Source organism: Pyxicephalus adspersus, chromosome 2 (genome assembly GCF_032062135.1).
Source record: "Pyxicephalus adspersus chromosome 2, UCB_Pads_2.0, whole genome shotgun sequence".
In the NCBI taxonomy this organism is placed as follows: Eukaryota; Metazoa; Chordata; class Amphibia; order Anura; family Pyxicephalidae; genus Pyxicephalus; species Pyxicephalus adspersus.
Genome location: NC_092859.1, coordinates 5,830,959 through 5,843,549, shown reverse-complemented (window position 1 = coordinate 5,843,549; position 12,591 = coordinate 5,830,959). Strand labels below are relative to the sequence as shown.

At 39.6% G+C, this 12,591-nt stretch overlaps 1 protein-coding gene across 7 annotated transcripts in view; it reads right to left on the bottom strand.

Moving 5' to 3' along the window:
- Positions 1-8,258: 8,258 nt before the first annotated feature.
- The window catches only part of MINK1 (misshapen like kinase 1), a 76,437-nt gene continuing 72,104 nt past the window's right edge, over positions 8,259-12,591 (bottom strand). For all 7 annotated transcript variants that reach the window (XM_072399307.1, XM_072399312.1, XM_072399308.1 and 4 more), the window contains 7 exons: positions 12,442-12,585; positions 12,064-12,198; positions 11,862-11,962; positions 11,116-11,265; positions 10,880-11,039; positions 10,485-10,624; positions 8,259-9,883 (listed from right to left, as the gene is read on the bottom strand). In XM_072399307.1, the coding sequence (XP_072255408.1) occupies positions 9,800-9,883; positions 10,485-10,624; positions 10,880-11,039; positions 11,116-11,265; positions 11,862-11,962; positions 12,064-12,198; positions 12,442-12,585 (914 nt within the window). In that variant the 3' untranslated portion in view covers positions 8,259-9,799. The remainder of the gene's footprint in view (positions 9,884-10,484; positions 10,625-10,879; positions 11,040-11,115; positions 11,266-11,861; positions 11,963-12,063; positions 12,199-12,441; positions 12,586-12,591) is intronic.

Sequence of the window (12,591 nt, the reverse complement as noted above, 5' to 3'; positions counted from 1 at the left end):
CAAGTAAGTTTGCTTGCGTGGTATAAGATGATGTGACTTTGTAATCTTCATTATTGTTAGCTTCATCTGTTGCTGCAATGTTTTTGTGTCTGTTTTAAAATGATGGTCTCTATTGGGTAGCAATTCTTCAATCGGGTTTCTTACAAAATGTATATGTAATCATTGTTAATAAAGGTTTTGTCATTTTCTCCACGAATAATTAGTACAAATTTATGCAGGTTTTCCACTCCAAACTGTAACTTGACCCGCCTCGTTGCCTTTGTCCCATTCTCAAAGTCATATTGTCACATATTGGTATTTGAATGTATTATGTACATATTCCTTTTATGAATAATTGGTCATAATTATAAGCTGTGGTTTTTCCTTAACATACTTCACTCATGTTGATTTGCTGCCACTGTTCTACACAACTCCTGTGTTTATTTTTAGTATTGTTATAGGTTTGTTTTCATTGTGCTGTGCTCCCTGATCTTAGCCCTATTGTATACAAGCACACTTCCTGGCCAAACTTATTGTCAATTAGCTGTCCAGCTGAGTTGCATACTCATTCTAACATACTTGATAGTGATGGAAGGAGGTCCAGGTTGCCAAGCACAACATCAAAGCACATTTATTGACAAGCTCACAAGCAGGGTCAAGCACTGTTAAAGATGGGATGGTATGCATTATTTTGGTGTTTACATAATTCAAATAGTATTAGTATATAAAACTTCCAGGGACAAATACACTTTGTATTTTTCCTGCTTTTCAGGCAGCATAGGCAATGCTTGGCCAAATCTAGACATGTGCATGTATATGTATGAACAGTGAAAAAACCAAGAGGAAGAGAAGGCTGCAGGCTAAAAAGTCTAAAACTAGCCTTGAGCCAATCCTTTGACATCAGAAATTATAGGAAGAAATAGGCAATCTTTTCAATTTACTTCACATATTTACTTCAATCTTTTCAATGAAGTAAATATGTGTTAAGCAATATGCCAAAAGAAAACCACTTTGCCTATTTCTTACTATAATTTCTCTTGTGTATATATATATATATATATATATATATATATTTATATGTGTGTGTGTATATACATGTATGAGTGCACATGCAGAAAAACAAACAATATACACATAAAAAAAAAAAAAACTTACTAGAATGAGGACCCTTCTGTGCAAAAGTTTCCAGCGTTTGTGAACTGCTGGGGAACACAGTTCACGTGCATGTAGCGGGCTCACATTGGTACACAACAATGCGCATGAAACACGTGAGTTTTAATAAGACAATTGTGCTGTTTTTGGCCTTTCAACAATTCATTGAAAGGAAATACTCAAAAACAAAACAATCTCAATTTATTTGTTAAATAGTAGGTCTGTTGGATCACCCAACGTTAAAGATCTTGGTAAATTGTAAAGGAGATCACATAAAACAAAAAAAAAATAACAAAAAAATTAAAACAACTTTATTCAAGATAACCACATTTTCAAAAAGGTCAGATTAAAAAATAAAGACCACAAAGTCACCACTAAATTTACCTGACAAAATAAAAACCGGATTAGAAAATATTTATGCAAAACAAACATTTCAAGGTAATAAAGACATATTATTGCAATGAAACAATATGGCTACAAACACAATAACATTGTCATATGCAAGATGGACATTGAAACATTCAAAGTTAAAAAAACAAAAGCAGCTATTGTGCTAAATGGCAAGCAAAGTATGAAATGTAGCAACATAGATTGAGATAACACACCAAACAAGATGTTAATGTTAACTTGCTAGGGTCAAGCTGCCGGAGATGTGCGCCTTGAAGTGCCAGATCATTTCAGTTTATAAATGTTACTACGTAACTATGTAACTACTACTGTTAATACGCCAGCATATTCTAGAATTGGGTGTTCCTGAAAAAAGACTGAAGGACTTTTGGAATAATGCAGGAGGAATCTGACTTCTATGACAAATCTCAAATATGGGGGGGTCTGGTGGTCTCTTTGCTGTCGATGTGTGTGGTGTTATCATGCCAAGGTTAAAATAACTCTCTAAGGTTGTTTCCTGAGTCCGCCCTGCACTACACCAGGACTTAACAGGTTTTCATAGGCGCATCAGAAGCCCTGCAACTTCGGCGAATGATAAGAGGAGGAGGTTCCAGATGCATACCCTCAGCAAACGTCTTCAAACCCACCCAACAATGCAGGCAGCATTAACCCGTGTGTCAGCCAAGATGGCGGATTCCTCCCCCACCATGAGTCAGGAAAGGGGTGAAGGATCTAGCGAGTCTGAAATGTTTGTGGGGAGCCCTTTTCCCCACCTCTAGCTACACAGCATCAACTACCAAATCCAAAGAATCTATTTAACAGGTTCCAAACAATGCTGCATTCAGCCTTGGAAAGTACAGCAAATAGGAAAATAACTGAACACTTCACTAAAGAGATTAGAGATTTGGGCCAGAGTACAGTACAACTGGAGGGACCCATGGATGATGTAACAACAGTCCTGGAGGGCCACGAGGAAGACATTGAACAACTGAAACAAGAGGTACTGTTGTTACATCACTATCTAGAAGATTTAAAAATGGGTCTCGCTGTTCTAACCTTCGTTACGTTACCCATAATTGATCTTAATGCTATGGTCACTGCTCTTTTTTAAGAATTGGTAAGGCTGTTCTTTGATCCTTGTTGGTATTCTAAATGACACAAAGGTAACACTAGTGTCTTATTATAGGCCAACCAGTTGTTCTTTTTTTTACTCATGCAAATTTATGCAAATATTACATAAACATGTGCAGGGTACTCTGGTGCTATGTGGCGACACTAATGTCCCCCTGATGCTGTGGCTGGACAAGAAGGGTGTGTTTAATGCGCCTGCTAAATCTAGGGATACCACCTCCTTTAGATCACTGCTTGAATTATTTAGATCTGAGATGTTGGATACATGGCAAGGAATTAGATTATACTCATTTCCCCCACCCTCATCAATTGTTCACCCGCATAGACCATATCTTGGTACATCAGAAGGCGTTACCCCTGGTCAAGACCTGTAGCATTTTAGCAGTTTCTTGGTCTGACCATGACGCAGTCCAGGCCACCCTCTCCTCCTTATTCCCGAAGCCCAACTCATGCAAGTGGTCGCTTACCGACTCCCTACTTAGTAACCCCGCCGTGGATCAAAAACTTCAGCAGACCTTTGCTGAATATTTCTCTCTTTATCAACAACCTGCAACTTCAGCAGCCACGCTCTGGGCAGCTCATAAGGCGGTAGTTTGGAGTCATCCTATTCAGATCGCTTCGCAAACTAAAAAGCAGTGCACGGCAAAATTGGTTCAGTTAGCGTCCAAATATGCAGTTACGTGCTCATTTTACAATCTCTCCCAATCAGGATGCGAGATGTCAGTTGGATGAGATTTGGACACAATTGAATCTCTGTATGGCTTCTCTGGCCGAAAAGAAATTGAAATGGTCTAAAATTAAATTCTATAGATATAGTAATAAAATGCACACGTTGCTGGCGAACAGATTGAGGCACCCTGACCAACGCTTTAATTCATACAGACATAAAATCAATGTGATAGGCCTTATTTGTAATCCTGTACATATTCTGCTGGAATTCTAAACACATTTGCGCAAATTGTATCAGGCACCTCAATCTTTTTACAGGGCAGCTATGGACAGATTTCTTGAATGCATATCCCTGCCTAAAATCACTGCATCTATGCAGGAGACTATGAAAGCCCCCATTACTCTGTTTGATGTGACCCAAGCTATTAGCAGATTTAAGCCCAACAAACATCTGGGACCAGATGGGTTCACGGCAACATATTATGAGAAATATCAACATGTGCTGGGTCCCCATTTAGTAGGGGGCATTTAATGCTATTCTTCAGGGAGGTGGATTAGATAATAGTACCCTTGATGCAGCTATTTGCATGTTGCCAAAACCCTCCACTGATTCGATGGCTTGGTCCAATTACAGGCCCCTTTCCCTCCCTAACCTGGATGCTAAGCTCCTGGCTGCAATATTGGTGGCCTGGTTTGGCAGGGGAATTGATGATATTATTTCCACCGACCAAACTGGGTTTATTTGCAGGCGGCAAGCCGGGAATAGCATACGAAGGGTGTTGCACCTAACTCATCAAGCCATGAAGACGAATACCCCAGCATTTCTTCTTAGTCTGGATATTCGTAAAGCATTTAACTTTGTTATCAGGCCATACCTTTTGTCCTTGGTGGATAAATGGGGCTTCGGTGCAAATTTTTGTGCATTGGTATACACTCTCCCCTAAAGCTTTTATCCAATACATGGGAGACCATCTAATGTCACATTGCTGCAGGAAACGATGAGGGCTATAAAGAAGTCTTCCCATTTCAATGGGAGTTGAAACGGCTCAGCTATTTGGGTATTTATACCTCGCCATCATATGACTCCCCGTACTCCACCAACATCCCTGAACTAGTGAGATATCTTATTGGATTACTAGAATCCTGAAAATGGTACCAAATTTCATGGCTAGGGCGCATAGCGTCTATTAAGATGTCATGGCTACCTAAATTCCTATACAAAATAAGGATTTTATCTATAGCTATACCTGCACGTTATACAATTGTTGCAACACAAAATGCTGGAGTTTATATGGGGTGCCAGGCGCCCGCAAGTTCCTAGGCACACTCTCTCCCGGCCCCAGAGCATAAGGGAGCCTTTCTGTTGGTATTATAAAGCATAATATGCTCGGCATTATTGCCCCTGAAAGTGGCTGAGGAATTTTGCTGATTCTTGAAGATAATTATTTTTGTACATTTGTTAAGATTGATGTTTTGTAGAAGATTGAATTATGTTGAAACTAGTTGTACTCTTCCTATCAGTAAACTAGCATCTGCTTCCCCCCTTTTTGCCTTGAAACTCTTCCTTTCCTCCCTACCCCCATATATCTGTTACTTTTGACAAAAATATCTTGTTCTAAGAGAACCACAAGGACATCTGTCATGTCTGCTAATTGTCTGTAGTCATGTGATCATCCACTGATCTTGCCTTTGAACTGTTATATAAACTGTGTGCAAACAATAAAGTTTTGAGAGTGATCTAACCACACATTAAATTGCATCTGTTACGCACTTTTCCAGCGCTGTAAACAGAAAGAGGGAAAATTGATCTGGGATCAATAGGAGATTGCCCTAACACTTTGGTGTCAGAAGTGGGATATCTACCTATCTTAAAAAGAACAGGATCAGGTAAGTAGAAAATTTCTTTTCTACCTCTGCCCTCTCCTGTGTCCCTGTAGATATCTTACAAAACTAAGCACTGTGGCAGTGTAGGCTCCCTCATAGAAGGACTGGGTCCTTAGGATGATTTGGGAAATCTTTTATTGAATATGTGCACACTGATGGCTTCTGCTTAATGCATAGAGTATAAGAATTTTGATGTCAATAATTTAGACGTGTAAGAGATATTGTATGTAAGATAAATTTGTGTACTAATCTGGTTGCTAGGGTGAGGATGGGTCAATCCTCACTGCTGTGTTTGCCTCGGGCAAGCTGTAACGTGACCTAGGCTGCGTTTTGGTAAGCAGTCCTGGGAACAGGACATCAGCGAGCACTGCAGATACCAACTGAACTAACAATAACTGTGTATAACCGTCTGATATTTATACTGTAATTTAAGCTATGGGGAATACCCATGGTAAGGGAAATTCCACAAAGGAGAACCAGCTCCCAGATCCACATAAAAAAAACGCATTAAAATCAGACAAAAACTAAAACCCACAGCCATATCACAGCACAGGCTGAAAATTTGGAAATCTATAAAAAAAAATAATAAAAAGCCCGGCCTTCCAACACACACTGGTGGCCCCTATAATAGGGAATCCAATGTTCTTTCCAGGTCTAGAAGAACCGAGACATTTTACCTGGTGGGTGAAGGAAGAACTTTATCACTTTATGAATCCATTTGGGATACTTCCTTTTAATGTGTTTTGTGATAATCATGAAGCTAAATCATCTGTGCTTTTTCATTATCTCCAAATCAAACACTTTGTTCAGACCAGACTTGGGAGATCCACCGGATCATTCAATATAACCTGGTTTGAAAAGTTGTGTTCAGAATCCATACGCAAAAGGGGTTCTGTTGACTGTATATGGTGATCTGGTACAGTGAATTATATTCACACCCTCATATGTGTCTCGCTGGGAAGCCGACTTGGGAATTTCGCTAGAGCAGGAAGATTGGGCGCAAATGTGGCAAACCACCCCCCACTGTAGCAATAATGTAGAAGCCAATTACAAATTGATGTTGCGGTGGTACATAATGCCATCCCAATTGGCAAAGTTTAAACCTGCTTGCTCGGGTGATTGCTTTAGGGGCTGTACAACAGCGGGAACTTTACAACATATTTGGTGGGAGTGCCCCAAGGTGAGGATATTCTGGACACCGGTATACCAAATGGCCTTCACTATTGTGGATTGCGTTTCCTAAGCATCCTGTGAAGGCTTTCTTGAATTTGAAACCATCGGTCTGCACCATTACCCAGTTTAACCTCCTGAGCGGTTCATTTCTATCTGGATTTATGTCTAACAGTGGTACATTGTTTTTTTTACGTAAATGTATTTTTCAGTAAAATAATAGTGTGGGTTTAAAAAAAGTTGGAAACACAAAATCACGTCAAAATAATAAAGTAAATAAATTAAAAAAAAAATAATATACTCATACTAATATACTGTAAAAAGTTAATGAAAGACACTGTTTTACACAAATAAATCCACTGTATTGCATTCAATAGTTATTTTGTATTGAATGCAATACAAATGGATTTTGAATTTCCCCCCCGCCGGCAACATACACACACACCGATGTCACCGGGAACTTCCCGGTGACTTATCGAGTGCAGAAGATGCTGGAGAAAGAAGGAAGAAGACGTGAAGAAAGAGAGAAGATGTGAAAGACAACGTGGGATGTTGGCGGATAGGGTAAGACTCAAATTTACTTTTTTTTTTCCATAGGTTTACCTACCCCGACTGTGACTCTGGGTTACTGCTTTTAGCATCTTTTTTCTACCCCGAGTCAAACTCCAGGTTACCACTCAGGGGGTTAAACTAATGACTAACCTTTTTACTTCAGACAAAATGGTGCTAGCCACAGTCTGGTTGTCAACAGTGCCCATGTTAGAGCAGGTTAAAAATAAAATGTCTTAGTGAATGAGAAAACGAGAGCTTTACTAAGCATAAGGTACCCAAATTTCAGAAGATATAGTCACCATGGATTGCATATTATATGTCTATGGGCTGGGATTGTTCATTGATGTCTGCATAGCTATAGACATATTATTGACAAATGACACCAGTATATTATATTAGTTGACTGTGAGACCTTCCCTGTGGGTCCTTATGTTTTCTGTGAATATATGTACTTGAATTTTGAAACCATCATCCTACTTCTACCATTTTACTAATGTATTTATTACTTGTATGTTAAATAAAATCAATGAAAATGTATTGAAACAAAAAAAAAAAAAAAAACATTCTCCAAAGGCAGTGCTTCTCAACAAGGGTCCAGTGGAAAATGGTTTGGCCTAATGAAAGTCATGACTGGAATTGAATATTGTGCTGTGGACTGATAAACCAAAGACAGAGTTGTTCATCCACAGTAACAGCAGAACATGCTAAAGAGAGTTTCAGGAGGGAATCTCATACCAACTGTGAAGCATGGTGATTAAAATTCGGAAAAGCTTGTAGTTAATTTAAATTCCTTATCATATTAAAGTGTGCTTGAAAATGTCAAACCAACTGTTAAAACATAAGATTCAATTAACATTAGGATCCAAGGCACAATACCAAAGGAATAATTTAAAATGGTTTGGCCTAATGAAAGTCATGACTGGAATACCATAGAATTGTTGTGGTGGATTCTATAAAGGCAGTTCATGTAAGTAGACAAAAAAACATAGCTTCTTCCCAACCCAGCAAACTTTTTTGCCTTACAGGTATTGCTCACTTACCAATGGCTTACACTAACAACCGTCTCTCTAACAGGTACACTACACAAGAACTGCAGTGCGGTTTCTCTCCTTCATTCATCCCGCTCTGTCCTGAGTAGCGATTTTCCTTGATCCGTGCCTGCAGGTGAACCTGTTACTGTTGCATGGCTCCTTATTCTGGTCCTCTCTTAGTGACCAATTAGTGTAATGACCAGCTCATTAGAAAGGAACCTGGTCATTAGGTGAGGAGCATCTGTATAGTCTGCCTGATTTTAAAAACTTGATAGAGCCACCTTAGCAATATAAACACACATGTTTTAGCAGACATAACTTTATTCAAGAGCAATAACATGTCACCAATATTAGCGGTTGTATTTTTTTTTTTTCTCAAATTCAACCTTTATACAATTTGCTACATAAAATATGTCACCTCCCTATAATCATCTGTCAAGTTTACAAAAATAGCAAATTCAATTCCGTCTAGATGAACACCTCGATTGTCTCTCATTGTGCGGGGATTCCAGGGCGACCCGAGTTCACACACAAGGGAAAAACATTTTTGGGATTGGTATCTAAATTCTGAAGGTCTGTGTTCTTTTTTTGGTATAGCCTTTTTTCAGGGACAGATCTTTAACATTAAGATCACCTCAGAAAGAGGCACCCCCAAAACCATTCAAAAAAGCTGGCAGACTTGCAATAATAAAAAAAGAAAAGCTTTTCAGAGATGCACAGATCCCGGTCTTCGGTTGAGGATAAAGCTCCTGTTTTCAGCTCACAAGAATCAAATAACCGTCTGAATGAGTAGAACACCATCTGAAGGTTCTGATGTGTAATACACAGAGCAGTCCTTAAAAACTAAAGATTATAGTGGAGTAGGATTTGGTTTTCCAAGTTACAAAATTAAACTCCCCAAAAAATAATCTGCATATAGCACGAGAGGAAAATATCCAGCGCGTGACAGTTCAAAGTACAGAAGCCACGCCAAGATCCACAACAGTGGGGGGGAGTAGTGTTGTAGGAGTGACATGCAGATTTTTTTTTTGGGGTTGCTAGTTAGTCCTAGAAAAAAAGAACTAAAAAAATCAAAATTTGAAAGGAACTACTGCAGCCTAAAATGTGCAGGAGGGCCGTTATAGAGGGAAGTAAAAGAACTTCTTGTTTTATCAAGAAATGGGGACTTTGGATCCATAGAAATTTTATATTTGATAAAGTGCTTTTAAAAGGGTAATGTGCCATTAGTTAACACTCCTAATCAAATTTTTGACAAGGGGTAGCATATAAAAGAGGTACTGTAATGGGGCCCGACGTAACCCCACAACAGAGGAAGCTTCCATTTAAAGATTTTTTTACCTCCTATATAGAACTGGCTTCTTATATCCCCCAATGGGATCTGCCAAGGAATTGCTGGCTCACTCTCCATAAGAAGTTAATATGGTTTTCAGATAAAACCCTATCCCCAAAAGCGCCATTAATCCGAGCATTGCCTAACACTGGGGCCCATGTAACATCCACACATGACACTTTCTTTGCACTGAGACATAAGTAAAGGTGTACAAGCCTTCAGTGAGAGTAAAGTCCAAAGTGTAAAACTGGGATTTTCACTCTTCACTTTCCCTGGCTCCATCTCTCCTGAAAACTGGAGGGGAATAAACTGTCTCTTGGTCTTGTAGGATTATAGCTATTAAACACCCCAATAAATTAAAATGTAGATAAAGTAAGCAAGCAAGGCGCTGTAAGAAGTGTTAGGGAATGGGGAATGTGTGCTGGAAGGGATTAATAAGGATGGGCTCCAGTGTGTGTGGGGAGAACAGGAGCAGTCTTTCAATGTATCATTGTATCCCCAAATCTTTTCTTGTTCACCAGTTCATTATACAACTGCGGTTCAGCGTCATGAAATAGACCTGACTACTCCCACCAGAACGAACGGAGGCAAAAAATACCTGTGAGAGAAGAGAGAGAGCAGAGGACAAAAAAATGACTAAAAGGGAATAAAAAAGGAAAAATACAAAAACTGAACTCTGAAGGTAAAAACGAACTTTTAACTAACTTTTTAACTCAAAATTGTTTCTTATTTTGGTACTTAAAAAAAGGATCAAAGGTGGCTGCAATATTGCAGTTAAGCTGCTGTAGTATACTAACACCAGCTTACTGCAGCAGCCAAAAGATTAAGAAAGCCAGATGCAGATCAGTAATTTTCAATCTGAAGTCCGGGGTCAATCGAGGGTACATTGATATTCATAAATGGGTACCCCAGGGGCTGCGACAATTTAGAGGATACGCCACCAGGAAAACTGTTTATATGTCCTTATGGTCACTGTGCTGGTTCACTAACAGCAGCTTTTTGGATGCACTGCAGAGGCCACAAGGGCACTGATCCTGCTGATGATTCACAAAAGGAGAACTTTTACAGAAAAGGTTGAAAATTACTGACATGATGACATGTCTCTATGTTGTAAAGCAATGTAAACGGCGGCTATAAAGAGAAGATCCCTATAAATTTAAAGCATCCAAATTGTGCTTTAAAAAAAAAATAATTATTACCTTATCGTTGCGCTCACACAGGAACTTTAGTCGCTGAGCCCTCTTGTGCATAAACACCCCATCGAGGTGACCGGTCTCCACTGAGCGGATCTCAATGGCCTTCTCCCCCCAACCCATGATCTGGTTGGAGCAGATGTATGCTAAGAAGTTAAAGGAAAACTTCAGTGACAAATATAAACCGTTTTTCTTTTCATCACTCTAGGAGAAATTTACTTTGCACAGTGTCCACTAATAACCTGCTATTAATGCCTGCCCTCACAACCTTTAGTTCTAATACATTGGGTAGGCTGATAGGTTGTGTGATTTGAAATCACATTTTCATGCAGGTTTTTGAATCCCAATTCTAAATTGTAAAATACTTTGAGAAGTAGTTCTTTAAACAGGGCCAAACTTACCCACAGAGGTTGGCATCTCTCCCCACTGCAGAACCACATCCTTTATGATTCTGCCATAGGTGTTGACGTAGACGCCCTCATCCTCGTAGCACAGCAGCATCTCCATGCCGTCTGTATTTGGCAGGAATATGATGGCGTGAGGAGTGATTTGACTTTGGATCTAGAGGAGAGAACATAAATAAGACCAGAAACACAAGGCTCTGTGTCCATCAATATGGGGGAGGAGCTGTACTTACATGGACCGGAATATAAATATCATAGTTGTTCCCTGAGTCCACATCAACTGCATGGAAACCTGACGAAGATCCGTAAATAACCTTTAACCGCTGACCCTCTTCCACCGTCAGGTCCACCAGCTGTGGTCTGTGAGGGAGATCTGTAAATGACTGCAGAGACAAGAAAGTTCATCAGTTGGCCATACAACATGTTGATGCTCTACTAACCATAAAAAGTTCTAAACAGATTGGATCTCCCCTACTTTCAGTTACATGGTCCATAAAACTGATCAAACTGGGACTTACTGTAGGCCAATTCCCTAGCTTCTTTTATATGAGAGATATTCCAAAAATAAGACCTTTCCACCATAATTCCTGATTATCTGGTATCTTTAGGTGTCCCTGACCCTGCCTACTTTAATGTGTTCTAGATTCTCCCCTTCGTTGCAACATTGTCATTGCAATGGTGGACGAGGAGCAGTTTCATCAATCGAAATAAAAACCTAAAATAAGTTTCAGCACTTTCTATGTCCAAAACCACAAAATCTTGTTGGCGTTACCATTTTAGGCTATTTTAGAGCACTGCCAACTTCCCATAAACTTGAACCACTGCTAGGTGGCAAAAAGATATATATTTTTTTCCCATTAGTGATTTTACCTCTTACAACGCTGTGCTACTTTACTGCTTTGCTCCAGAGTAATTGAAACCATCTGAGCTAATGTAAATCATTGTAAATAAATGTCAGCAGTACTCCGGGAACATTTACCTTGAACGCCATGAACTTGTGGTAAGGTTTTGGAGCCCAGGCGTAAACCTCCACAGAGTTTTTCAGTGCAATCACCAGAAACTTGATACGCTCATATTTAACTGTGAAAGACAGGATGAAAGAGACAAGAGATGAAGCTCACATACTAGCTATCAGGTGGGTCAGATAACCAATGACAACGCATACAACCACCAGTCCTTACCTACGCGGTAATGTACACAACCTTCCATATCGCCTACTGTACTCCATCCTTGTTTCTTCTCCACTTCTGGGTCATTGTGTAGAATCTTATTTCTAAGCCAGGATAGATAATACACACGCAGCTTGTTCCTCTTACCTACAACACAAAGTAAGCACAATGTGGTAAAAAAAAAAAAAAAAAAAGTTGCAAATCACTCTGCAGTCTTATTGCAGGCATCATTTATAAAAAGATGCATTTTATACAGGAGATGATACTTGGGTACTTGTTCACCCTTTTTATGCATCATAGCATTTTTCTTTAATGAAAGCAAGACATTGGTCAATGGAAACTTTAAGCTACAGCTTTACTTTGTTTTGCATTTCAGGTGCATACACTTACCACTAATTGTGATGAGTAGGTTGAGACCCTCCAGGACATCCATCTGCTGGAACCGGCGCCGGGTGATCAGGCTGTAGACCTTGCCCTGTCCACTACGGTCCAGAAGCATGAGGCCGTTCTCTGTGCCCACCAGGAGATTGACACCTTGGA